Source organism: Thalia democratica, chromosome 6 (genome assembly GCF_965202585.1).
Source record: "Thalia democratica chromosome 6, ktThaDemo2.hap1.1, whole genome shotgun sequence".
Lineage (NCBI taxonomy): Eukaryota > Metazoa > Chordata > Thaliacea > Salpida > Salpidae > Thalia > Thalia democratica.
The window spans coordinates 43626959-43653779 of NC_139170.1; the positions used below are offsets into that span (position 1 = coordinate 43626959).

Below are 26821 nucleotides of genomic sequence, written 5' to 3' on the forward strand. Positions count from 1 at the left end.
ATTGGCTTTAAAATTATGCAAAAAACTTAAAGTATAAAGTTAAAAGCTTCTCTTTATTACTATTTCAGTATTTAATATTTTAAGCATTAATACCTAGTAAAAAACAGTTAATAGAACAGTATTGTTTAGACTGCAAAACTAAAATGAAATATTGAAATTATAAGTATTTTTCATTATGTATTTTTTACAAATGTAAGTTCTGTTTTACCAAATATTGTTTATCTCTATGCCAAGGTACCAAAAATAAAATAATTCACACTACTAAATGTTTACACAATAGTTTTTTTAGATAATTTTTTTAGTTTGGTTGCGTTTATTACTCAGAACAAGTTTTATAGCTAAATGAATCGGTTGTCTGAATAGTTATAATTTAAAATGTTTTAGTCCTAAAAAAATACTTTTTGATTAAGTGTTTTTGTTACCTTTTGTTGGTTAGTTTAATTTTTTAGCTTTCTGTCATCTATAATTAAACACTTTAGGCTTTGTTGTTTTCTTTTTCATAAATTATATTAATCGAAGGGAACATGGTGAATTAACATAAACATCATAAGTTTATCAAAGATAAAACTTGAAATAATTTTCAGGTTTAACAACAGTTATTTTTTAAAGCGATAAATACTTTTCAAAGGCTATCAGTATCAACAACTTAAAAATGCCAGAATATAATTTAAAATAATCAATAATTATTGTAAAACAATTGCTTTTTCAATCCTTGGATTTACAGCTTAACAATTTTTTTTTGTTTTTAAATAAATTAAAATTATATTTTCACAGCTGCTTATAGTAAATTATTATTATTAATACTTAACAAAATTTGTTTAAGTTCTTGTTTTAATTTTTATTTAACTTATTTATTTGTTAGTTTTTGCAAATTTTAAAGTATTATTTAGTTAAATAGGTTGATATATATTGATAAAAAGTTAAGAAAATAAAACTAATAACAAATTATAATTACATTGAATGCCTATTTATATTATATATCAACATAAAGGATTTTGAACAAATCATACAATAAGAACTTTGAAAATTTGATTCAAAATAATAGTAGGGATTACAATAGAATAAAAAAAAAAAATTAAATAGTAAAATATTATTTTTAGAGTAGTTGGAATCTATCAAAAGTACTTTTTCCAATTTGAGATTATTTTACTACTAAAAATGGTCATTCAAAGATGTACCTCAAAACACCGGAAAAAATTCTGAATATCCTGGAAGAAATATTGAATACCTGGAAGAAGTTTGCCAACACATTTGGTCACCATGTGTAAATCACAACAAGCACAAATTATCTTTAAAACAAATTAACTTTCAAAAACTTGAAATTAATAAATAAAATTTTAGAACCAAACATGTTTTACGGAAAACTATTAAAATTACTTTTTCTTTTCAGTTGTTTAGTACACTTATATTTCTCATTTAAAGTTTACGAGTAAAATATAATTTTATATTGTTGTAAAAAGCTTTTTTTAGTTAGCCTATACTGTGGGCTTTAAAAATTATTCGATTATAAAACATGGTTTTTATTGTGCGAGTTTTTATAAACTTACAACACCGAAGTTATCCTCATCAGGTAGACATTTTATCATTACTGATAACTATTTAAAGGTTAAATTTTTCGTAAATTTATTTCTGTTCATTTTAATATCACGTCTACAGTTTTCAATGTAAAAATTTTTATTAACAAACCAATTTTAATTAACAAAAAATCAAAAATAAAATTTTGAACTAGTATTTAGTATAAATAATTTGTGTATTTACAAACTATGTTAAACTGAATAGAATTTTTTTCGTGTACGTAAATTTTGTTTCATAAAAGTAAATAATTCCTTATAATTTTCGTTCTTATTATTAAAGTTACTACATTCTTATTATGTACATACTGTATTTCAATAAAATGTTTGTTTGTGGCCATTTAATTTTTAAACTAGATTTAGGTATGCAAAAAACCTGGAATTTCGAACAAAATTCATCAATAAACCTAAAAAATCTGGAGTTTTCAACTACTTTTACATGTGAAGTAAAAACATTTGGATAAGTTACGATAAATCTATCATAGAGACAAACATTTTTTTGTATCATTTATTTTTTTAAATGAAAACACATTTAAAGTAGCTTCACAGTAATTTTTCAATGTTGTTCTACTTTTTAAGACAGTTTTTTACCTTAAGTTTAGTTTTGCACTAAATATGGACTACAAAAATTGTTTTTAAAAAACCTGGAGAAAAATTCAAAAAAAAAAAAACTGGAAGAAATTTTCAAAAAACATGAAACCCTGTAGACTATTAAAGAACAAGTACTTGAAAAACAAACTTTATTCAGTATACTACCGCTATTGTTTACTAACAAACGACGTATTTTTAAACTTTAATATAAAATAAAGATTATAATTTCAGTTACTTTAATAATTCTATTGGTAATGTATTTTTGCTTGACAAGCAGTAGTTGACCAACCATGTTATTGTATTTAGTACAACTGAGAATTCAAAAAAATGTTTACAATTGCTGTTAATTTTAACCTTTAAATTACTCAAAGCCACAAAAAATGTAAAAAACATTTTTTATTATCTCAACTAGTGATCTAGCGGATTTTAAATTAGGATCCGACCGGATCCTAATTTAAATTTTTCTAGTTAGACCCGGCCGATTCCGGATCCTAATTTTTTTATGTAGTTTCAATAGAGAACAAGCTTATAAGTTTTATTCATTATAATACCAATAATTTAACTAAAATTGTTTAATACAAATATTTTGTTTTTAAAAAACACATTGTTGTTGTCTAAATATTGTAATTTAACACTATGAAAAGGAACATTGTGAAAAAATATCTGCCAATATGAAATCTTAGTTTAAATGTTAAATTTAAGCTATTTATACGACTGTACCTTGTATTCTATCAAAGAAATTAATTTTAACAATGCTTAAAAAAATAACAAACTTTATTTATTTTAACTATATTAAGATTTACAGTATACTCTTATTTGTAAAAGATTGAACTATAAGATGAACAAAAACTATTTAAGCAACTGATTATCTTTACGTATTTAAAAGTAATTTAGTAAATTACATTCACTCATACCAACGCCATTAAGCTACAAAGAAACCTTTTCTTGTTTTTACAAGTTTTATGAAGATATAAGTTTTTGGCCAGTTTTTGAGAGCAATAGATTTGTATGTACAAATTACCAACTTCTGAAAATAACATTTCAGAAAAAAACGGAAGATAATGGTGCCAAAAGATATCTTCTTGCAAGTCCGGCAAGATATTTAAACTTTTTATTTTTGAGTTCCACTAAGACAAGGCTTCAGCTTTTTTAACATCTTAAGCAGATAATTTTTTTAACCAAAAAATAACTTAATTTCTGTCTCAATCTCTTGATCAACTGAATCCTGTTGCTCACTTTCGTGAGTGTTTGCACTTGTTTCCGGTTTAAATGTAGAATAGAACGACAATAAATTTTTGGCAACATGATTTTTAGGTAGTTGGTTTATTAGACGGTACTAGAGGAACTTGACCAGTCTCACGACAACTATTATTTTTTACTTTTGATTTCGGTAGCCTCACAGCCTTTTTTGTTTGAGAGGGAAAAAGCCAAGTCGATACCGTTGATCAACAGCTGTTGTGATTGAAAACAAGCCGTTATCATGAAGGTTTACTCGTGTGCTGTTATTAGTAGTATAAAACCTTCTTTTATATTTTCTGCCAAGGTTGCTAAGTTTGTAAAACTACTTTAACTTGGTGGACTATAAGCTTGTTAAAGCTGGACTATATACTATTGTTAAATTTTTATCATCAACGTTACCCCTTACCCTTGGTTGGTAAAATTTTTAAGTTTTATTTTTCTGTTTTATTAATTATTTCGGGAACAGGTCAAAATTGCACGAAGACAAAACTGCACGGGGTTACTAAATTGCACGAGAGAACTAAATTGCACGAAGATACTTTTGCACGAAGACAAATTTGTACGATGGAACAAAATTGAACGGACATAATTTTGCAATAAGGGTCAATTATGCACGAGTGTAATAAAAAAATAAAAATAAATAAACAAAAACTGAAAAAAAAAAGATAAATCAATTAAAAAACAATATTAAAAAAAAAGTTACTGGCCGAGGATAAGGGTTAGGATAAAAAAACAAAAATGGGAGCAAAAACTAAAAGAACAAACAATAAAAAATTTTGTTAGAAATTGTTTTAGGTATCTTAACCAAAGTTGAGTAAATGTGTAAGTACATGCATTACATTCTAACAAGTAGGATTACTAAAAATAATGAATAGTAAACACTAAAACTTAATAAATGTGTGTTTATATATTTTTAAAATGTAATGCTTTAGTTATTTTTCTTAATCAGAAGGTTTAAAAATGTCAATGTGATAAAAGTTTGTGTTTTAGTTTTTAAACTTTTTTATTATTTTTGGTCTCGTATACTATTTACAAGATTTTTTTTGCATTAAAAAAGTTTAACAACTAAAATACAAACTTATATCATGCTAATAAATTTTATCTTAATAGTAGCCGATTTAAACTAGTAACTAAGTGCTAAATAGCATTAATTTTACAATATTAAATGTTATCATATGTAGAAAAAAAAAACTACTGCAACATTTCTTAAAATGTCTAATGCTTTGATGTTAATGTAGAGCTAAGTTCATCAAGGTAAAAAAGTATGTTCTTTGAAGCACTTTAGAATCTTTTAAAGTTAATCTTAATAAGTTGTTCATAGTAGTTCAGAGTTTAGACATAAAATCTTACATAAAAATGATGCCTATGCAAAAAAAAAGCAATTTTTTTGCAAGTGTTTTTTTTTTTTAAACTTATGACTATTGTAGCATTTTGTCAGCTAGTGTTTTGTGGTACTAATATATAAATAGATTTTTTCACGTTCTAGAACATTGTTAAACAACTAGAAACTGTTTGGTAGAGATAAAAAAAATTTTAATTTTAAAATTGATTAATTTACACTCAAACTATTGAAACGGTTATTTATACGTTTTAAAAACTGAGATTTTAATTAAATTTAATCTAACAGTAACTGATGATTATATTTATACTATTAATTATTTGAGTGAATAATTTTTTTATTAAAAAAAATTGTGATTTATTTAAATTGTTCTAACAAATTTTCTTAAGCTAAACTGAGGTAGTTTGTTAAAAAAAAGCTATACTAAAAAAAAAAATTTTAAGAAATGTTCTAAACATCTATAGATTTTAAATTCCTATACAAGTTTTGAAGTTATACTAAATGAGTTACTAAGTTAAAATGTAGAATTTCTTGAACTTACTTATACTCTATTTCTGACTGTTGCTTTTTTTTCTTGATATGAGCTTTTTTTTTTGGATTAATTAATGTCATGTATTGAAAAAGATTTAATTTCAAATTTTTTTTAATTTTTTATAATCAGGAACCCAGTAGGTATTGAAATAGGTACCATAGTATTTTTATGGTAAATAAAATAAAGTTTTTTTAAATATTAAATACGTATTCAAAGAAAGTATTCAAAATTTCATTTCAAATTACTAAACTTTAAATAATAAACACAGCTTTTGTAATTTTCTATAATTTGTTTTTTATTTCCTAAGTGTTCTTTTAAAATAAAAACACACGCCTTTATGGAATTACTAACAGCTGTTTTTTTAAACAAAGAATCTAGTTACTGTTTAAAACTAAAAAACTTGTTTTACTTAACTTGGGTGGTTTTGAACAAAAAAAACTGTCATTTTTATCATCTATACAATTTTTTAAATGTCGTTAAACTTTGTAAGTTTTGTTTCATGAAAACTAAATTAGTTATCTTAGTATCTATAATAAAATATACTTATGTTTTTAAAGTTTAGTTCATAACATAAAATAGTTAAAATAGCAGCAACTTGTTTCCACAGTAATGCACAATACAACTTATAAAGAAATGGAATCTCAAAAACAACAACACATAAACCAATATTTTAATATTTTTCTCCATTGTGAATAATCTTTAGTAAGCACTGTATCAAATATCTTGGTATGGTTAACTTTTCATGGCAAGCATAATAATCTTGTTCATCTTCCTTTGTTCCATTACAAACTTTTATTTTTCTGCCACAGCTGTCACTTTCATAAGTTTCGATAGAATCAGTCCTACAGTTTTTCTCTGTGGTATATTTTTCAAATTCATGCTTTCGTAGTGTCCCTTCAAGGTCCGTTTTTGGTGAGCTGTTTTGTTTAGAAACAGTCTTGTTCTTCAGCTTTTCTGATTCAATGATTTCATTTACAAAGATAAAATTTTCTTTTTTGAATTCAAATTCCACTTTGTTTCCACATTTTGAGTTTTCTTTCCATTTATTATAAGTTTCATTTTCCCCGTTTTTACTAACAGAAAATAATGTTGCACAGAGAGGTCTTTCTGTTAGATAAACACCGGGTCCATATTTTCCGTCAATTGAAGGCTTAAAACCTAGTTCAAGCATTCCAACTATACCGTTAAGATTTGTGCCATGATAAAGTAGCAAGTTATCGCTTTGTTGTTTAACTTTTTCATTGCCTTCACGATTATTTACTCTATATATCTTAAGCTTAAAAACTTTTATCGATCTACTTTTTGAACAAGGTTTTCGCATTTTATCTTCAAAGCATTTTTTAATTAACTCATAGTCGTCACCTTTAGGTCGCATTTCGTTCAAGAAATACATTGAATTCTTTCTGTAACTCTCAAATAAGTTCACTGTAGCACCATTGATCTTGACTATTTGTTTTTCTTTCAATGTTTCTGGTAATTCAGTTAAATCCATACTAAGTTACAACTATATCTGTTGTAGTAAACTAAAAAAACACAGCTATTATAACCAAAAAAGAAAAATTAACGATAATTCATTTGAATGGAAAAAAGCTAAAAAAATTAATTGTCAGGCTTAATAGTAGTTTTATCCGTAGTAAAAATTTTGTTTAAATAACTCAGTAAAAAAACATATGAAATATAGCAAAAACTAAAATCTAGAAGTTTAAATTTAAGAAAGTTTACATAATTCAGTAAAAAGTCACATGTTATTTAGTTTGTAGTCTATGATCAAGTTGTTTGACATCAATAACATTTTAATTTATAATTTACGTTTTTGAGATCTAGGTATAAAATTTGGATATCTTTAAATGATTAAGATGTTGTTAAGTTTTAATGTAGTGTACAACAGCATTAAAAACCATAATTAAATTTGTACTCAACTTAAACTAAATGCTGGTACTTTATATTTAATTTTTAATCTATTTACTGTAATTTTATTTATATTCCATATACGTTAGGGTCTTCTCAAAATGAACATTTTTAGTTATCAGCACCTTCTGGGGCATTAATAAGTAATAAAGGATAAAACAAATTTTTCATTAACTAGTATAAGGGAATCTAAGTGGTTTACATTGCATTCTAATAAGCAGGATTATTTTAATACCCTTTAACTAGTTAATAACCAACTTTTTTTAATAGTTTTTAGTTATTGCCCCTCATAACGGAAGAAAGAATTTCAGAAAACCCTAATGTATATGGTCTATAAATAATATATAGTATTAAGTTGATCATTAAACATTCGATAGTATTTAAGAGCGAGAAAAACAAATTTGTGATTAAAAATTTTTTTAACTATGTCTGTTAAGTAACCCTTCATAACTCGATTCTCCATAATGTGAAGTCCCCTTTACTGAAAATAGTTTAATTCAAAACATTTTGTGTTTTGTATAATGTAACTAAGAAAAGCAGAAAAAACATCATAACTAAGCATACTAATAAATTGACATTGAATTTAACTTAATTTTTTTTTTAAGTATATTTGGGAAAGAAATCTAATTCATCTACATTGTTATAAAAATATTATCAAACACATATAATATATGTTTTTGGCTAGCATCTGTGATCAAACAAAAAAAAAAAAAAAAAAAAAAAAACAACTTGAAATGAAGGACATTAATAAAATCTTTTATTAAAAATATATAACAGAATGCATTGCATTTTCTTTAAATTTATTTAAGTACTTTCAAGTAGGACTCGTCAGAAATTGTTTCCTACTGGATTGGAATGAATACAAATTGAAATAAAATTATACTGCAGTTTAAAGTTTTAAGATATAAAATGACGTTATAATCAAATATTAAAAATTAAATAACTGCTAATGCCAAACAATTTTGGTAAAATAATAAAACTCGGTAGAATTAAAACTATCTAAATAAAGAAGCGATAAAGGTTTTAAATTGAAACTATGCTTAAAAATAAAGTTTAACAAGAAACTAATTACTTTGAAATTACTAATATAAGGATTTAAAAAGTCTAGTTTGGTAAACGAACTTTTTCTGCTTACATAAACTGGGCCTTAAAGATTGAATACATAAGGCTTCCAGAATATGCAATTTAAAAGAGTTCTCCGCTCTCACTAAGACTGAAAAATTGTCCTTTTTATAATTATTAACACACTCAGGATTGTCCAACAAATGTTGCCCAATCGATGAGAAGTATTGGCGATTGGGCAACATTTTCAATTCAATTTCAATTCAAAGTAATTAGTTTCTTGTTAAACTTTATTTTTAAGCACATTTTTAATTTAAAATTTTTATTGCTTCTTTATTTAGATTGTTTTAATTTTTACTGAGTTTTATTAGTTTGCCAAATTTGTTTAGCATTAGCACTTATTTAATTTTTAATATTTGATTATTACGTCATTTTATATCTTAAAACTTTAAGCTGCAGTATAATTTTATTTCAATTTGTATTTATTCGAATCCAGTAGGAAACAATTTCTGACAAGTCCTACTTGAAAGTACTTAAATAAATTTAAAGAAAATGAAATGCATTCTGTTATATATTTTTAGTAAGTTATCCACCAGAAAAAAGCTGTTCAAAAATCTTTTATGTAAATGAAAAGTTCTAAAATTTTGATTTGTTTAAATGGAGCCCCTAGCTTAGGTTACACCAAACTAAACAACATTTGATGCTAAATTTAATGTTAGAATTTTTTGATCATTGTATAATACAAATACATGCTAAGAAGAAAAAAGAGAGTACTAGGATGGTAATGGGTCAAGTATGCACTAAGATACTTTTGCACAAAGGGTTATATATGCAGGAAGGGACACTTTTGCACGATGACACTTTTTAAAAAAAGAAAAATATTGCACAAAGACACTTTTGCACCAACAGTAAAAAATTAAAATAAAAATTACTAAAAAAATATAGAACTAAAAGATAAATTAGTACAAAAACATAAAAGAAGAAAAATAAGTAACCTACTGGTTAGGGTTAAGGGTAACATAGATAGTAAAAATAACTAATAAAAGTTATTAATAAAAAATGAATAAATTAAAAGTAATTAATTTTATTTTTGAGAAACAAAAGTAAGAAAAAACAATACTGACCAAGGTTAAGAGTTAGGGGTAACAGTGATAGTTAAAATAAAATAAACAAAAAATAAATTTTAACAAAACAAATAAGTAATTAAAAAACATTTTGAACAGTGCAAAAGTGATCCTTTGTGCAAAAGTGTCTTAGTGCAAAAATGTCCCCTTGCGCAAAAGTGTCCCTTTGGCATATTTATACCCACCCTATCAGGATATGTTTGTTGATAAATTATTTTTAACAGAAAATCCATTTGTTTGTTATTATTATAAAATAACATACAATTATGTACAAATTGTAAAGCATAGTAAAATGTTCAAAACTAGCAATTTAAAAGCAGCAGTTTCCAAATAACTGATCAATGTTGCTTTTCTACAGTGCATAGGCTCTTTTACAAGATATAGAACTTGATAAACTTGTATATGTGTTGGCCATGGGTTTTAATCTTACAACTCAGAGAGTTTTTAAACCCATCTTTAGGCCATATAAAAAAAAATCATTTTAAGGTTTTGTGGTTTACCATGTTGTACTTAGAGTTTTTTCTAAGCTTCAAGATGCTTTTTATCGTTTAAAACAATTTGAATTATTTCATGAGATATGACCAGTCAAAGTCGGGCCGCATAATAGGTTACCTATAGGAGGAAGGAAAAACTAAAACAGCAAAAAAGACTATTTTATATAAAACCTATCTCCTCCTACATTTTTCAAGCAATCTTCTTCCAACTTTCACAATCTAATCTTTATACAATAACAGGAAAACATTACTTTAGAATTATTTTTTTTTTAAATTTATGTGATACAATTTTTATTTTCTTAAATTATTAAAATTCATAAATAATGTTTTTTCTATTAATATAAGGAACATTTCCTACAAATTTAAAAAAGATTGCTTGAAAAATGAAGGAGAAGATAATTTTTTAGTGAATTTTGAAACTTCTGAAAATTGACCCCAAAAATTTGTGGTCCACATGTTTGTATTGAAAACTTTTTACAAAAAAAAAAATATTTCAAAAGTTAAATGATATTTTTGAATTCTTTAAAAACTGGCTTGTAGTTTGTATTTAAAGCTTTCATATAAAAGCCAAAGTTTAATTTTGTAAAAAAAAGTGTATTACCCCCTACAGCCTTAACTTAAGCTCTTTTCTTTGACTATTTTTGTTCCAAGACTGTAAAGTTCATTCTTTTTGCAGCCTAAAATTAATAATCAAAGTAAATATTTTATTTAAACTTGAAATAACTATTATATTGTATAAAGATCTAGCAGTTTAACAAAATTAATACAATGTATTTTAGATGCTGTGAAATATATTTATTAAAGTTAAAAGTTAGCCTTAAAATACCTGAATACCTACTTAATTTACATTGACTATAAGTTTTAAACATAGTTTTACTTTATTGTTTGTTTTAGATAATTAAAAATAAAATATTATCATTAAAGATAAGGAAATAGTCAGGCATCTGCAAAAATTCAAGGCTGTTTGTGGTATTACAGAAAAGTAAAAACAATTCAAGTGGCTTAGTTGAATATTTTTGTTCTTATTAAATGCATATAAAATTTAAGGTTATAATATATTGAGACTTGCAGAAAAGTAAAGGTGTGTAAGTTTTAATTGCTTTATATTTACATTTAACCTAAAATAGTCTAAAAAGTTGGGAAAATATAGTTTTGAAAATTCTTTCTATTATCATTTGATACATTTGATACTTTCTGAAAAAATAAAGGAAATTTTTTCATATAAAATATAAGGTTATAATATATTGAGACTTGCAGAAAAGTAAAGGTGTGTAAGTTTTAATTGCTTTATATTTACATTTAACCTAAAATAGTCTAAAAAGTTAGGAAAATATAGTTTTGAAAATTCTTTCTATTATCATTTGATACATTTGATACTTTCTGAAAAAATAAAGGAAAACCTTGGGATTTTGGACATTTTTACATGTAAAATCTGTGTTGCCACACACATAATCAGGAAATTTTGAAGTTTTTGAAAAACTCAGAACAACTCAAAATAACTCAGGATACTTTTTTAAACTCCAACTGACTCAAAATAGTTTTGTTTTTTGAAAATAAAAAGCTCAAAGTAGTTATATTTTTATTTACTCCAGGACAGTTTTTTTGTATACTTTGAATGAGAATTACTTGATTTAGTTGTAAAATTTTGCTATTTTATAACTAGTGATGTACCGGACCCACAATTTCGGGTCCGGCCGGACCCGGATCCGGACTTTCTTTTCAAGTTAGAATCCGGCCGGAACCGGACCCGGACTTTTTTTTCAAATTAGAATCCGGCCGGAACCGGACCCGGACTTTTTTTTCAAATTAGAATCCGGCCGGAACCGGATCCGGACTTTTTTTTCAAATTAGAATCCGGCCGGATCCGGATATCAGACAAAAATGGCAATATCCGGCCGGACCCGGACCCGGATAGTGAGTCCGGTACATCACTATTTATAACCAACTTTGTTAAAAAACTTTTTTTTATGATATGAAAAAATTAAGTATAACTTAGGACAGTTTAAGACCACTCAAGACAGCTTTTAACTCAAGAGTTGCAATTCTGTAAAATGATGGTATAACAGGATATCAAACTGAAATTGAAAACTGTTTTGATTTGATAGAAAGTTTTGAGAAAACCTTGTTAATCCAAGTGTTTAAGAGAAAGCTCGCAAGGTCAAGTGTTTACTGATGCAATGTTGAATTCACATACTACAGTGATATATAAATACTCATCAGTTGGAACAGAGATTCATTCGAGCCAGGGCCTTGCTGCAGTAAAAATGTAATTCCAGAACAGACTTTACATTGTTTCTTTGTGTTATGTAAAGTTTTGGTATTTAAGAATGTTTTATTTTCATAAGTATTCTTATAATTTTAGGTTCAGGCAGTTAGTTTTCATTCTAATTTTAATATTCTTAAAGTATATTTGTTTCAGATTTGAATTGTGTTTAAAGGTTTTGATAATATGCAACTAGTTTCTAAAGCATTAAGTTTTACATGGTTCTATATACTTGTTGGTGTTTGCAAAAGTTATTTAATACAATATGCTCATTTATGTCATGCCGAGTTTTATATAGAGTAGCCCTAAGTATTATTTAATACCAGTAATAGTTAGGTATATTTTATGGTTTATAGTGTGGTCTCCAAGTATATTATAAATATACTGTCAATTAAGTTAAATAAACCACATTCTTATGTGGATTACAAAGAACTTTTAATTAGATAAGAAATATACAAAAATATTACTTAGAGTTTTATTCATTATAAAACACACTTAAAGTAGCATTACTTAACAGTACATTTTAGTAACTGTAATACATTTTAAAGCCTTGAATTAAATTTTTCCCTTAAAGAAACTTATACTTTTAAAGACTTTGAAGAAATTTCTATTAAATAAAAGGCCAACTAAGTACAAAATTTATTATTCATGAGTTTGTTTTTTGTTTCACCATAAGGAATAATCAGTTCAGAAAAAAAAATCATAAGATATGTATAAGTTGTTTAAATGTTTAAGTAATGTTTAAGCCAAACACATTTTGTGAGTAACAACATATGAATTTTTTGTGTTATTATTTTAATTTTGGTCAAATTCTTATGAATATTTTAGATTAAATGGCCAAGGTTTTAATGCTGATGATATAGGACAATAAACTTAATTTATTGATAACAATTTTAACATTTTATTGTTATTATTAAGTATGAGAGAAAGGCATTTTGTAAAGTTTTCCAATAAATGTAGTAAATAGAAAAATATATAATGTTTAGACACAACTTTTTCATTGTAAACTTTCCCAAGAATTAAAATGTTCATGTGTATCTATCCACTTTTATAATTTAAGCTAAAGGTCTTGACTTTTTTGGAAACATTCATAAAATGATTTAATTGATTGATGTGACATAATTTAGTTTTAAAGTTTAAAAAAAAATTCTTGAATTAAAAAACATGAAGGCTGGCTTCCTGTTAATAGAGTTTTTTTATAATTTTTACTTTTAGTTAGTTACCTTTTGAAAAATTAGTATTGAGTTAACTGTAAAATTTTGGTAAAAATTGGATTAGAAAAGATGGGGAAACAAGGTTTTTTATGAAGTTGTGTTTTTTAGCCTTTAGTAAGAAACTTATTGGAACCAAATTTTAACAAATAAAGTGGACCCCAATGGGCATGAATTATAACTCCTTGATGTATTACTAAAAGTATAAACATTTTGTATATTATAAGTATTACAGTATATAAAATACTACTACTTTAAAGCTCAGACTTACTAACTTTATAATTTTTATGGAACTTTTCTAAAAATTTTATTATAATAAAATAAATACCAAAAAATAACTTATAGGTTCAAATCTAAGATCTCATTGTAAATGAGTTTATTTACCTAAAAGTTGTTTAAAACTGGTCCAAAAATTTCAACTTGAAATATTTAAATTAAAGATATTTTTAAAAAGTTTTAAACTTTACTACTATTTTTAATTTTATATCTTTCAAAAAAGCAAACTTATGAAAAATACAAGCTTTCATCTAAACTTCTAATTTCAACTTGTACTCTCGTTTTTCATTCTTAATCTCCCTTAGTAATTTTTTAAAGTTAAGATCAAAATGTGATTTTAAGACCATAATGTGATTTTAGTGACCATAATGTGATTTTAGTGACCATAGTTTGATTTTAATTAAGACCATAATTTGATTATAGTTAGACCATAATTTGATTTTAGTTTAGACCATAATTTGATTTCAGTTAAGTTCATAATGTGATTTTAGTTAAGACCATAATTTGATTTTAGTTAAGTCCACAATGTGATTTTAGTTAAGTCCATAATGTGATTTTAGTTAAGTCCATAATGTGATTTTAATTAAGTCCATAATGTGATTTTAGTTAAGTCCATAATGTGATTTTAGTTATGTCCATAATGTGATTTTAGTTAAGACCATAATTTGATTTTATTTAAGACCATAAGGGGACAAGGTGGGTTTTTACAAGTAGATTTATATTAGACATTATGGACTTAGACATTTAAATTAGCCTGCAACCTTTATATTATTATGTTTAAAATAAATTATTATTTGTTTTTTTAATTATATTTTGCATCCATCTGTGATCTTATTTAAGTAAAAGAACCAGAATCTAGGGCACAAAGAGTTCACTGATAAAATTACTTATACTTACAGGTTTGCCACTTTACCTGGAAAAACCTTGAAAAACCTGAAATTCAACAATCTAAGCATAAAAAACTGGAATTTCAAACAAAAATCACTAAAAAAACATAGAATTTTAACAATTCTCACATGTTCAGTAGTAAAGTTTTGATTTGACTCAAAAAATCTATCATATAAACAACATTTTTTTGTCATCATCAAAATATTTTTTTGTTAAAAAACATATTTAAAGTAGCTTTACAGTATCTTTTTAATGTTTTTATACTATTTAACACAGTTTCTTGCCTTTAACTTAACTCTAAACTATAAATAGACCCAAAAATGTGTACTTCTAAAAACCTGGAAGAAATTTAGAAAACCTGGAAAATTTTTTGAAAAAATGAGTGGGAACCCTGTACTTACTAATGTTACATGTTGTTTTTTTTGCCATGATAGTTTCAAAAGTTTGAAAGAATAAATGTTTTTGGGAATGTGTAGGGTATAAGTTAGATTTGTGTATTTTTTAGCTCTTGTATACTTAAAAATTTTAATAGAGCTCTAGCTTGTTTGCAGTTTTAAATTGTTTCTATAAAGTCATGCTAGATTTTATGAATTAAAAAAGTTTTCAATAATGGTTTTTCCACATACCAAGTCCTTTTATTACTGTTATGATTTTAAGATTTAAATAGTAGTAGTTTTGTTATTTCTTATTATTAAATCAGGCTAGTTTTTGGTCATTCTTGCTTTTTTTGTTTTAAAAGTGGCAGTATTGTGAAACTGAATATAAAACTAAAAAACATTCAATTTTGTAGGTTATTAGTGTCATTTTGTTCAAAAATATTTAAAATAATTTAAAATGACTTATAAAAATAGTTGATAGTTAGGACATCTACACATTAATAGTACATACTTTAAAAATCAAGTTAAAATTAACAATTTATAAATTTAATGTATGTGTATTAAAATTCATACTTATTTTAATTGTTCAGCATAAATTTTAAACACACAAAAGAAAATGGAAACAGTTACAAACAGTAAAAATGTGTCTTTGGAAGGCCTCTGCTGGACTTACAGTGCTGAAGAGATTTCAAGCAAGACTGATGAAGCAATTGCGACAATTGTACAGGTCAGATCACAAATCAACTCAGTGAATGTAGAGGATGCCGCCTGTGAAAATGTTTTGATGCCACTTGCTCACATGGAAGCTGAAGTTGCCACAATCAAGTACTATTTTGGCTGTTTTGTGACTTATTTTGTGACTTAAAAAAAATTAAATTAAACTTGTTTTATTTGCTTTTGTCAGTAGCAGATAAATTTTAACAAAACTTTGAAGGGTTTAGATATTTTTGAAATTTACAAAAACTGGTTATCTTATGAATGTAAGCTGATTTATATAACATTACTTACAGTTTAAAGAACACGTTTTGTATCAGACTAATGTTGATAAAAAGAACTTGTGCTTTAAGTATGCTTGTGTAAAATAAGTATGCATGTTAGTTTTTTTAATTTGTCAAGCTATGTGTGTGTGAACTATTTATTTTTTTATTAACAGGAGATGCTTGGGGTTTTACAAAAGTGTCCACCCTGATAAAGATAGGCGAGATGCGAGCACAGAAGCTGCCAAAAAATTTGCTGCTCATGCCGTTAAAATGAGCATGGACAAAAATACTTTTGACAGGTAGTTTTAATGTTTAGCATGTTTGTATAACTAAAAATTAAACTTTTGTTTTTACTATCTGACATATAGTTTTAATTTATAGTTTGTAGTTACCTACTAACTGTATACTACTTAAATTTAAAACATTTAATTATAATGGTAAATATAAGTTTGGCTTAGTTACTATCTTTTGATGAAAGTTTTAAGTTTTATTTTGTAGGTGTATTCAAATTAAGTCGTTATTTTATACTAGAACTAATTACTTTATGATATTTTTGGTATACACTAGGACTTATTTTATCAGTTTTGTTAAAAATTAAAAATATATATAGAGTTTAGAGATCCTTTTAAACAAGTTTTATGTAATAATGTACTCAATTATTTAAAAATTTTAACATGTTTTAAACTTTTTTTTTCAGGATGAATGCAGTCTATGAAGCAGAAGGTACAAAGCAAGTGATAGAAAATGACAAAGAGCTTGGAAGATTACTTGAGCGAATTGTGAAAGAAGGCAAAAGAAACGGGTTGCATTTAGATGAAAATCTGAGAAAAGAAGTTGAGGTTTGAGTTTATTTTAACTTATGTTATTCTGTTTTAAAACGTACTAAACAATCATAGACAAAGTTTGTTTTGCTTTTCAAATACAAATATCGTAATATGTTATTTTCTAAGGTTTGTAGAGTAATTTACTTTTTAATTTATAGCATGCCTTTAAATTTTTATAGATATTTGTTAAAGTTGTTAAACAATGAAAATTTTTAATTGTAAAATCTAACTAATGTTTTAGTAGAAGACAAATAACTTGCATTTGTTGTTTTAAACAAACTACAAAAATGCAAATGTCAAAGGTATTGGTTATCTATTTTAGCTCAAATTAAACAACTTTGAAATATAAGATCATTAAAGTTCCATTTTTGTTTTTCTTCAAAGTACTATTTTAACAAAGTTTAACTTTAACAAACAGGAAATAAAGACTCAAGAGAGCGATCTTGGCATCACATTTAAGAAGAACCTGAGTGAAGAAAACACAAAACTAAGCTTCAACAGGGACCAACTACAGGGGCTTGATGATGGTCAGTGACTTTATATTAACAAAAAAAAAATTAAATACTTTGTATACTGAATGATATAAAACATTTTATTTGGTTTAATGGTATTTTTTGAGCGAGTTACAAGTAATAATTTCTTAAAATTTCAATAACAGATTTCATCAACTCACTGGATAAGAACGAAGATGGAACATACCAGCTGACTCTTCAGTATCCCCACTACTTCCCACTGATGAAGAAATGCTGTGTGTCTTCCACGCGCAAGGCCATGAACAAAGCGTTTGATTCGAGATGCAAGGTTTGAAATGTCACCACTTTCATTTAAAACTGTATAAAAAACTTTTTTGTTGTATGCCTACCCAAATGTTTTCAATCAATTAGCAGCTATTTATTCAATATGTTTCAAAGATACAACTTACCATTTATTTTTTTAATTACCATTCAAAACATGGAAAAATTTTGAAAAAACAATGGCAACCCTGTATATTTCAATGACCAGCAGCATCAGTTGTTCAATATATTTCAAAGACATAACTTACCATTTATTTTTTAGGATGCAAATTCGAAGATCTTGCAGCAACTGGTCGACTTGCGCAGGAAGAAAGCCACGCTGCTCGGTTATGAGTCGCACGCCGCCTACATTCACGAAATGAGAATGGCTAAAAATCCACAGAATGTACAAGAATTCTTGACTTCACTTACAGGTATTGTATGTTAAGTATATATTTTCAATGATAAGTTTGTGATTTCTTATTTAAATTTTGCGCAATTTACATTGTGGGGTGTGTTTAAATATAACGTATTTATAAACAATTAATTTTAAGTCCAAAAATATTGTTATAAGCAATTAATTTCTATTAATTTTTTTTAAGTTATACATTTTAAACAAGTAAAAGGCATCAATATTAAAATTATTTTTTTGTTCAAAAATAACAGAGCTCGTGTTATTTTTAATGTAGAATGAATCATTTTTTTGTTGAGATATAACTTATTTATTTCTTTACTTTTTTCACTGAATTAATACAACTTTTGATAGAATTAAAATCGCCTTTGATACAAAATTACTTATTTTATTAACAAACAGAAAAATTGAAGCCCTTGGGAGAAAAAGACATTGACTTGATGTTGAAATACAAAAAAGAAGAGTGTGAGAAAAATGGTGAACCTTTTGATGGTAAAATTAACATGTATGATAGAATGTAAGTTTATTATTTAATTTATTGTATACATTTAATTTAAACTATATTGACCAGTCTAACTACTCAATATATTCTGTCGGAAATTTTAAGAAAAAGTTAAAAAAGTACCAAATACTAAGAAATGATTTTAAAATTTGAAGAATACTCAGACTAAATTAAAAGTCTTTTTATTTTGTGTATTTTGAGCTGAATAATTTTAATGTACATAAAATAAATAATTTTTTACTTTTCTTATTAAAATGAACTTACAATTAATTTAAGAATATTGTGGTAAATTTTTTTGAAATCAAAATAAGTTTACATGAAGTAAATTATAAAAGATTTTAAACTTAAGTACTTTCACTTTTATTCTTAAGTAACAATCCGCTTGAAAATTTATATTTATTAGATACTCTCATATGTTTCTAGAAATTAAGGCTTTAGTAGATAAGTTGTATAGTGAAAAGTTTTTTATAACTTTGCTTCAAAAAACTTAATAAGTTTATTTTTTTAAAGTACCCGTCTTGAAATTAATTAATTTTAGTTTATTTTGAAAAATGCTTATAAGGAAAAGAGAATTTATAACTTTTATATTAAAGGTACTTTTCCTACAAAGTAGAAAAAGAAATGTACTCAGTTGATCACGATAAACTGAAGGAATATTTTCCAATGGAAACAGTCACCGAAGGATTGCTTAAAATTTATGAAAATTTATTGGGTCTCAAGTAAGCTTTTTTTGTTATTTCATCAGAAGTCAGTGTGTTGCATTAAAAAAAAAATTAAGTAAAAAGTTGTTGTTTTCTAAAATAACTTGAGTCTTATCATTAGTTAAATGGCTTTACTCTTAATATTAAACATTTTAGCAAACTTTCAGACTTTTAATTACATTTGGTCCATACAGTGCTACAAATTTAAAGTTCCAAAAATTTTTAAATTCAAACGTACATATTTTTCAAACCAGATACAGCAAAGTGGAAGGTGCGGAAGTTTGGCACAGTGACGTCACACTGTACAAGGTCGTCGATGACGAGTCCTCTCACGTGATTGGCCACTTCTACCTGGACTTGCACCCGAGGGAGGGAAAGTACGGACACGCCGCGTGCTTTGGGCTGACTCCTGGCTGCGTGAATCGGGACGGAACGAGGCAATCAGGTAATATTAATTATTTGCAGCTTAAGATTAATGTGAAAATTTTTTTGGTTATTACAACAGTTATTGTCGTAACACGTTGAGCACATGTCGAAAAGCTTCGCGTAAAAAAAAGCCGCACGAAAATATTTTCCTAAACTTAGTGGTATCAAAATCAAAAAATGTTCTAACAACTAACTTGCTTTGCAACAACAGCCGTAGCAGCGATGGTAGCCAACTTCACGAAACCGACTTCAGACAAACCTTCGTTGTTGCTCCACGATGAAGTTGAAACTTACTTCCATGAATTCGGACACGTCATGCATCAGATATGCGCTGAGGTGAATAACATTAGTAAATTATTGTTGTTTTTGTAAATGTATAAATAATTATTTTTTTTCATAAAAATTACATATCAAAATTAAGGATGCACGACCTTTAAAATTTCAATAACTCATAGTTATTATAAACTATCTATTTTGATGATTTTTCTTCAAGAAAGTTTTTACCATCATAATCTAATACTATACCTTCAAGTACATTAGAAAACTCAATTTTTCTTTTTAAATGGGGCGCTTTAAATATTTTTATAAGAATTTAAATGCCGTAATTTGAAATGTCTCGACTTGAGTTTTGTCTTATTTTGAATTGACGTTTAACAAGTTTATATATACAGGCTAGATACGCTCGTTTCAGCGGAACTGCGGTGGAAAGAGATTTTGTTGAAGCTCCGAGCCAGATGCTTGAAAACTGGTGCTGGGAAAAAGAACCTTTGTCGGCCATGTCCAGGCACTACCAAGTTTATATCTGTTGTAATATTTATGGTAGTTAAATATGTTCAGACATTAACAAGTATTACTTTTTGTAATATAATGTTTACTTGAACATGTTCAGACACTACCATTTATTATTTTTTTTTAATAATAAAATTCTTATAATTTTAGTTGTCGCTAAAAAAATTGTATTGTGTAAGTTTTAATTCAAAGTGTTTCAATCAATATCTAGCGCTATTTTTTTTTTCAACAGACAAACGACAAGGTGCCGGACAGCATGCTCGAGAAGCTGATATCAAGCAGGAACGCGAACTGCGGTGTTTTCTACTTGAGACAAATAGCGCTCACCACGTTAGACATCACTATTCACACAATGCAAACCACCCCTGATCTTGCTAAGGTTTGACAATTTGCACTTGTTTTACAGGTTTTTGTGTTTTAAAGTTTTAGTTTATAATTATTTTGACTGCTTTTTTTGGAAACAGACTATTTTTTGATGCTTGTAAAGCATACAGTTTTCTAGATCAAACCTCAAATGTCTTTTAGTAAGTCATTGCCTAGTTACAACATCTTATGTAATTACTATGTTTTAATTATGTTTTGTTAAAAGTCAACCTTTCAATCTGTTAGGAGTATACAGCTAATATCTAATTCATATTCAAATAAAGTTCTATTTACATTTGTATTTGTCTATTGAACCCAAAATTGAGAACTCTAATCGCTACACATTAAACCAAAAGTATATAAAACAAGTTTACAAAACAATCAAAAACTTTTATGAAACAGGTGTACGCGGATTGTTGTTCGAACATCATAGGAATCCCAGCAACGGAAGGTACTTGCATGCCGGCAAACTTCGGCCACATAGCGGGTGGTTACGATGCGCAGTATTACGGATACCTGTGGAGCGAAGTCTTCTGTTTCGACATGTTCATGTCAAGGTGATTAGTAGTTTGTAAACCTTAATGTAAGCATATTATCAAGATAGAAATCGTACCTTGATATTTACATTGTTTACAGATGTTTTTAATGTGCTCAAAGTTACCAAGATAGAATAATAACAAGTTTTTGTAAACCTCGTTTAGCTACGACTATTTTAACATACCTTAATTATTTATTGTTTTAATAGTTTAGAACAGTACTTTATTATTAAAACTTTTATATAAAGTATGGTAAACACGACCAGCTCAAAATTAATACAAACAATTATATCAACCAATCAGGTTTAAGAAGGAGGGGGTGATGAGCAGTAAGGTGGGAATGGATTACAGGAAGTGCATATTGAAACCTGGTGGTTCAGTTGATGCCACCGATATGCTGCACAACTTCCTCGGTAGAAAACCCAATCAGCAAGCATTCCTCACAGCGAAAGGATTGACGCAATAATGTGCTTTAGTATTTAGTTTGAGTGATTAGGTTAATGTGAAATCAATCATGATTATTTAAGTTTTTAGGCAAATAAATTTTATAGATTTATATTTTTGTCGTTTATCTTTGCACTCGTGTTGACTTCAGAAAATTCTGAGACAAATTGTTTCATACTTGTTTTTAATTTTATGCTTTCGATGTAGTTAGTAGAGTGCATGAATTTTGTAGTTTTTTATTACGTTTAAAAAATATCCACACATTTTAAAGTAGTTAAACTTTTAAAACACTAGCTATAAGTTGAACGGATTTTAATTTTCTTCTTGTTTAGTTTTTAACATCGTTTTAGAGATTTGCACTTTAGATTTTGATTCAGAAAAAAATAGACAGCTTATATTTGTCTTACTAATATTAATTTTAAATTTAGGATAATTTTTGCATCCCAATATACTGAACTTTTAAAGTTTTGTAGCAGAATTTAAAGGGCTCTAGATTAAAGTATTTTCAACAACTTTGTTTTTTCGGCATTATAGAACCTGCTTTTAAAAGTAATTTGCTTCTCATGTAGTGGTAAATTAATTACTTTAAACTGATATTATAACTAAAAAACTTGTTGTTCATAAAATGTTTCAACCACGAATGTTTGAGTTGTTAAAATAGTTAAAATTTTTATAAAGCAAATTATCCTCAAAAAGGAAAAAGATTCATATTTTTACGTTTGAAGAAACAGTTGGCTTAAATTTTTATTTAATTCAAACAAAGTAAACGCGTGAAAAATATACAATTAAGCGGAAGAACGATTCATGATTTTTTCTAATCTTCCATGTATATTCACGATTTTTGTACTGCAAATATTTTTGTAGTCCTCGGTTTTTGTATTGCCTTTTTGTTAGTAAAATTGTTGTTTTTAATAATTTTCCAGCTGTTATAAAATGTTTTTTTGCATATCAAACATGAAGTTTAGAGGTTTAATTTGTTTTAAAGTTTTAATTGTCACTTTCGTTAACTTATACTTGTCATTCATGAAAACTTGAACAAGCAAATACTAGAATAACAAAATTGTAGAATGCATTATTGTACAAGACTACTTGATATTATCAGTAGTTTACTTAATAACTAATAGTCTAAGTCAGGGGCGTCGCGTGGGGTGTTGCACTGCCGCATCTGCACCACCTTGAAATTTTGTAAGAAAAAAAAAAGTATCTGTAGCGTTTTCGTTATTTTTTAGAACGAAATCTCTTTTAAAACTCCAATTTTGAAAACGACCATTTTGCCCACTTCACTGCCGCAAACTCTTAGCTGACTGCCGCAAATGAACTCAAAAAAGCAAAATTTCTTCAAGAATTACCGCAAAATCGATATCTTGCGGTAAGTAAACTAAGTTGAAAATTCCCTAAAACAGGACATGCTTAAGTGTCATCTACAAGCTATCTAAACATAAAATAAAAACAAAGCTACTGCAAAGGATTAAACTTGAGATAATATACCCACATGGTTTTTTTAAATTTTAGAGATCACTTCTATTAAAACTGGACAATAAAAGAACAAAACTTGTCATGAATTAAATATTTTGAAAAAAAAAGATAAGAACCTTAAATCACTAAAGTCTAAGAAATTTGATTTTAATCTGCATACATGAACTTAATTATAATTGATTATTGTTATCATAAAGTTAATAAAATATTTAATTAAACTATATTTAAATGTAAAGTTTAAGTTCTGAAAAAAAAAATAAGAAGTTTATTATTAACTTTTAGTTCACTAGAAAAATAATTTAGACTTATATTAAATGAAAACTAGTATTATTGAAACAGTCATATATTTAAATAAAGTAAATAGCCTTAACTTAGAAACTTTGATTACTTAGAGTAGTTTAACATTTTAGGAACATTTAGTCTACTTTATATGACTTTTGGTTTAATTTTTTCATAAACAAAGCAAAAGTTTTAGATAAAATCGTTGAAACATGGTTGCCTTGCCTCATAATCAGGATAACTTAGAAATGTTAAAAACTCAAGATGACCCAAGATAAATTAAAACAGACCAAATTATAAAAATATTCAGGCTGACTAAAGCAGTTTTAGTTTTTTACTCTGAAAATAACAAGCTTATCTAAAATTAAAAAATAAGTGTTTTACCCCTATGGCCACATGAAAACTAACTAACCAATTTTTTACTGCTATAAGGGTTACTTATTTGTAAATTATCTTTAAAATTCTATTAAAAGTTCAACAGCCTCACCAACTAAACTTAAAAAAATTGAGCTCCTGAGAAAAATACTGTCATCAAAATGAAAAACATATTAAAATTAAATAAAGAAAAGATACCCTTTTAAACTATTGAATTTTAAACCTCCAAAAAAAAAACATTAAAATTAGAAAAAAAGTTAATAAAAATCTTAATGTTTGTAAAAAAATAAGTGCGAAATAGTGAGGGGTAAGGGGGGAAGGTTTATAGGCACTTTTTTACATGTTGTTCTTATTTTAACTTTTTCAAAAAACTAATAGTTACTCTTTAATAAACTTGAAATTTCCAATTAAACTTTTAGTTACAACCGGTCAAAGCCAGAGAGTACAATGATTTATTATATAAGGAGCAAATCAAAACAGCAAAAGAAAACAATTTTACTGAAAACCTATATTCTCCATCATTCTTAAAGCAATTTTTATCAAACTTTTTCATCCTAAGTTTTATAAAATTTGTTTACTTTTGTTGACGAGAAATTTTAAATTTATAAGTATCAATATATATTTTTATATATACAAAAAAAAAACTTTTGTTATAACTTTTTTTTTCTTAGTGTTTCAAATATCTATTTCAGCAATTTGTTTTTCTTATAAAAGAAACATCTAAAGATTTTGAGGCCAACTTATAAAAAAAAAAGATATGATTTTAGTGATTAGATTTATTTCTTGTTTGAGTTTATATTATATTAATATAGATTCCTTTGTACCTCTGACTGTGAGTTACCATATCTCAAAAGTTAATATGAATTTTTTATATTGATAAAAGATGAGTTGTAGTTAAATTAAAACTTTATAAAATAATTTCAGTCAAATAATTCTAAAGTAGATTTTAAGGGCATAAAAGGGGGGAGGGGTAAAACATTTTTTTAAGCGCTGTTTTAGTTTGTGCCTCCCATAAGGAACCTTTTATTGCCTTTGACTTTGACCAGCTATATCTAAAAAAATATATTGGATTTTTAAAATCTGTAAAAAGTATTTTTCTTAAATATTCTTTTTTTTTTAAATAAATGTTTTATTTTTAAACAAAGTTTCCCAAGTTACATTAGCAATTTAATGTAATTGTTGTAGAAAAAGTTCTTTATTTAAGATAAAAAAAGAGTTTAAAAAAAGGGTTTTTTTTTTTTTTAATTTTGCACCACCTAAAAAAAAATACCACGCGACGCCACTGGTCTAAGTCATAATTTTTAAACTAAAATGTTACTTAACTATCTAAAAAATAAATGCTGACTTTGAACTAGCCAAAACAAATACTTTTTTTATCATCTTAGGTAAAATAAACCAAATTGTTGTTAAGGTTGTGTGTTCATAGTAGTTCCTAACATTTTATTATCTAAGTTTATCCGAAAAATTGTTTAGCCTTGAGCTTATAATTTTTAAAATCAGTAGTTTAAAAAAACTTGTTCTCAATTTGTCGATATCTGTACATTAATCTTAAATAGTTTAAGTCAGTACGGTCAGTGTAGACGTTAAAAAAGTTTTTACGGTTTGTACGCAGATATTCTAAAAACTTGAGATATTTTACTCTTTAATTTTGAGATTCTCCATTTTTTTTAATGTACACAGTAAGTAATTGTCATGGTTGCCATTATCTGTAGTCGTAAGAACATAACAAAGCTTTTCTAACAAGTTGTTATTGCAAAAGAAAAAAATACAGACACTATAGTTTTCCTTCCAATAGAAAACAGATTTAAAAATTGTATTTTTGAAACCTAAGGTTAAAATTTTGTTTCGGTTTCTATTATTATTCTTTAAATACTGAAAATTTATTTTAAAATTATTGTAATATAAAAAAAAAAAAAATGAAGCTTCATCAAAACTACGTTTCTCAGAAAACATAATATGTTTAAAATACATTCTAGTCAAGTTCTAGATCAGGGGTCGGTAAACTGCGGCCAGCGAAGGATAAATCTGCGGCCCGCGAGCACGTTATTTTTTTGAATGGAATGCGGCCCGCGAAAGAAAATTTTGCGGTCCGCGAGCATTCAAATGTGGCTCGCTGAGCAAAAATTTATTTTAAGTTAAATTTGTTTGATAAATTTAGTTTTAAGTTCATTAAACAACGTTTAGAAAAAACTAAAAGACTTTACTGATAAAGCTTGAAAATGTAAAAAAGACAGGTTAGCATTCTACCAAGTTTTTTTTTCAGTTTCATAATAACTTTCTTCTTACAACAGCAAATTATTTTATAAAAAAAGAGGTTAAAAAGTGCTTTGAATTAGTAAAAATACAGTACGTGTTTGGTAAAAACTAAATGAAAATGCTTTCCGTTTAGTACAAAAGTAATACACAGTAATTAAGTAAAATGTCATTTCTTTAAAGTTAAGTTTTTTTACACGTTTTTTATACTTATGTTTCTATTACAGATGTTTTGTTTTTAAATGTTATATTTTATTTTACACAAAAACTTTTAAAATAAAATAATAGTAATAATAATAAAAATAGTAAAAATAATAATAACAATAAAAATAATAATGATAAAATTAATAATAATGATAATAAGAAGAAAAAAGGTTAATTTTATTTTGATTTTGACAACTTTGATTTTTTAGAAGTTTTCTTTGCATTTTAAATTAACTCCTATGCACACTAATGTACAAAAATGCTCATATTTTAAATCACTTTTTATTTAATACTTAACGAGATAAAGTTTAGTTTATGGATAATTTTCCAATATTACTGTTTCAACATGTAATATCTAAGTGTGTACAGACACATTTAAAACAATGTATATGACATAGATTAAAAATGTTTATGTTAGGTATAATTTTTGATTTTTTGGCAAAATAAGTTAATTCTTATGCGTTGCACACTAATATAAACAGGAACTACCTATTTAATACAAACTAGATTGAGATATGGTAAATTATTAAGTTTGTACATTTTTAATCAAAATAGTTCAAATTCGATCAAATAAACAAATAAAAATTGCCATACACTCAGACTATGACT

At 26.2% G+C, this 26821-nt stretch overlaps 1 protein-coding gene across 1 annotated transcript; it reads left to right on the plus strand.

Annotated features, from left to right (window-relative positions):
- The first annotated feature begins 15599 nt into the window (after nt 1–15599).
- On the plus strand, nt 15600–21914 carry LOC145839534 (thimet oligopeptidase-like). The gene is made up of 14 exons (XM_082947134.1): nt 15600–15700; nt 16029–16154; nt 16553–16694; nt 17098–17206; nt 17338–17480; nt 17736–17886; nt 18267–18381; nt 18960–19085; nt 19322–19512; nt 19705–19829; nt 20165–20287; nt 20515–20661; nt 21048–21202; nt 21485–21914. The coding sequence occupies exons 1-14, from the start codon at nt 15660–15662 to the stop codon at nt 21645–21647; spliced, it is 1857 nt and encodes a 618-aa protein (XP_082803260.1). The 5' UTR covers nt 15600–15659; the 3' UTR covers nt 21648–21914.
- The last annotated feature ends 4907 nt before the right edge of the window (nt 21915–26821 follow it).

Excerpts from the sequence above, each read along its gene's own strand:
- LOC145839534 (XM_082947134.1), top strand. The coding sequence starts at position 15,660 with ATGCCACTTGCTCACATGGAAGCTGAAGTTGCCACAATCAA. Across the intron at positions 16,695-17,097 it reads ATCTGAGAAAAGAAGTTGAG|GAAATAAAGACTCAAGAGAG; the intron begins GTTTGAGTTTAT and ends TTTAACAAACAG. Across the intron at positions 17,481-17,735 it reads CGTTTGATTCGAGATGCAAG|GATGCAAATTCGAAGATCTT; the intron begins GTTTGAAATGTC and ends TTTATTTTTTAG.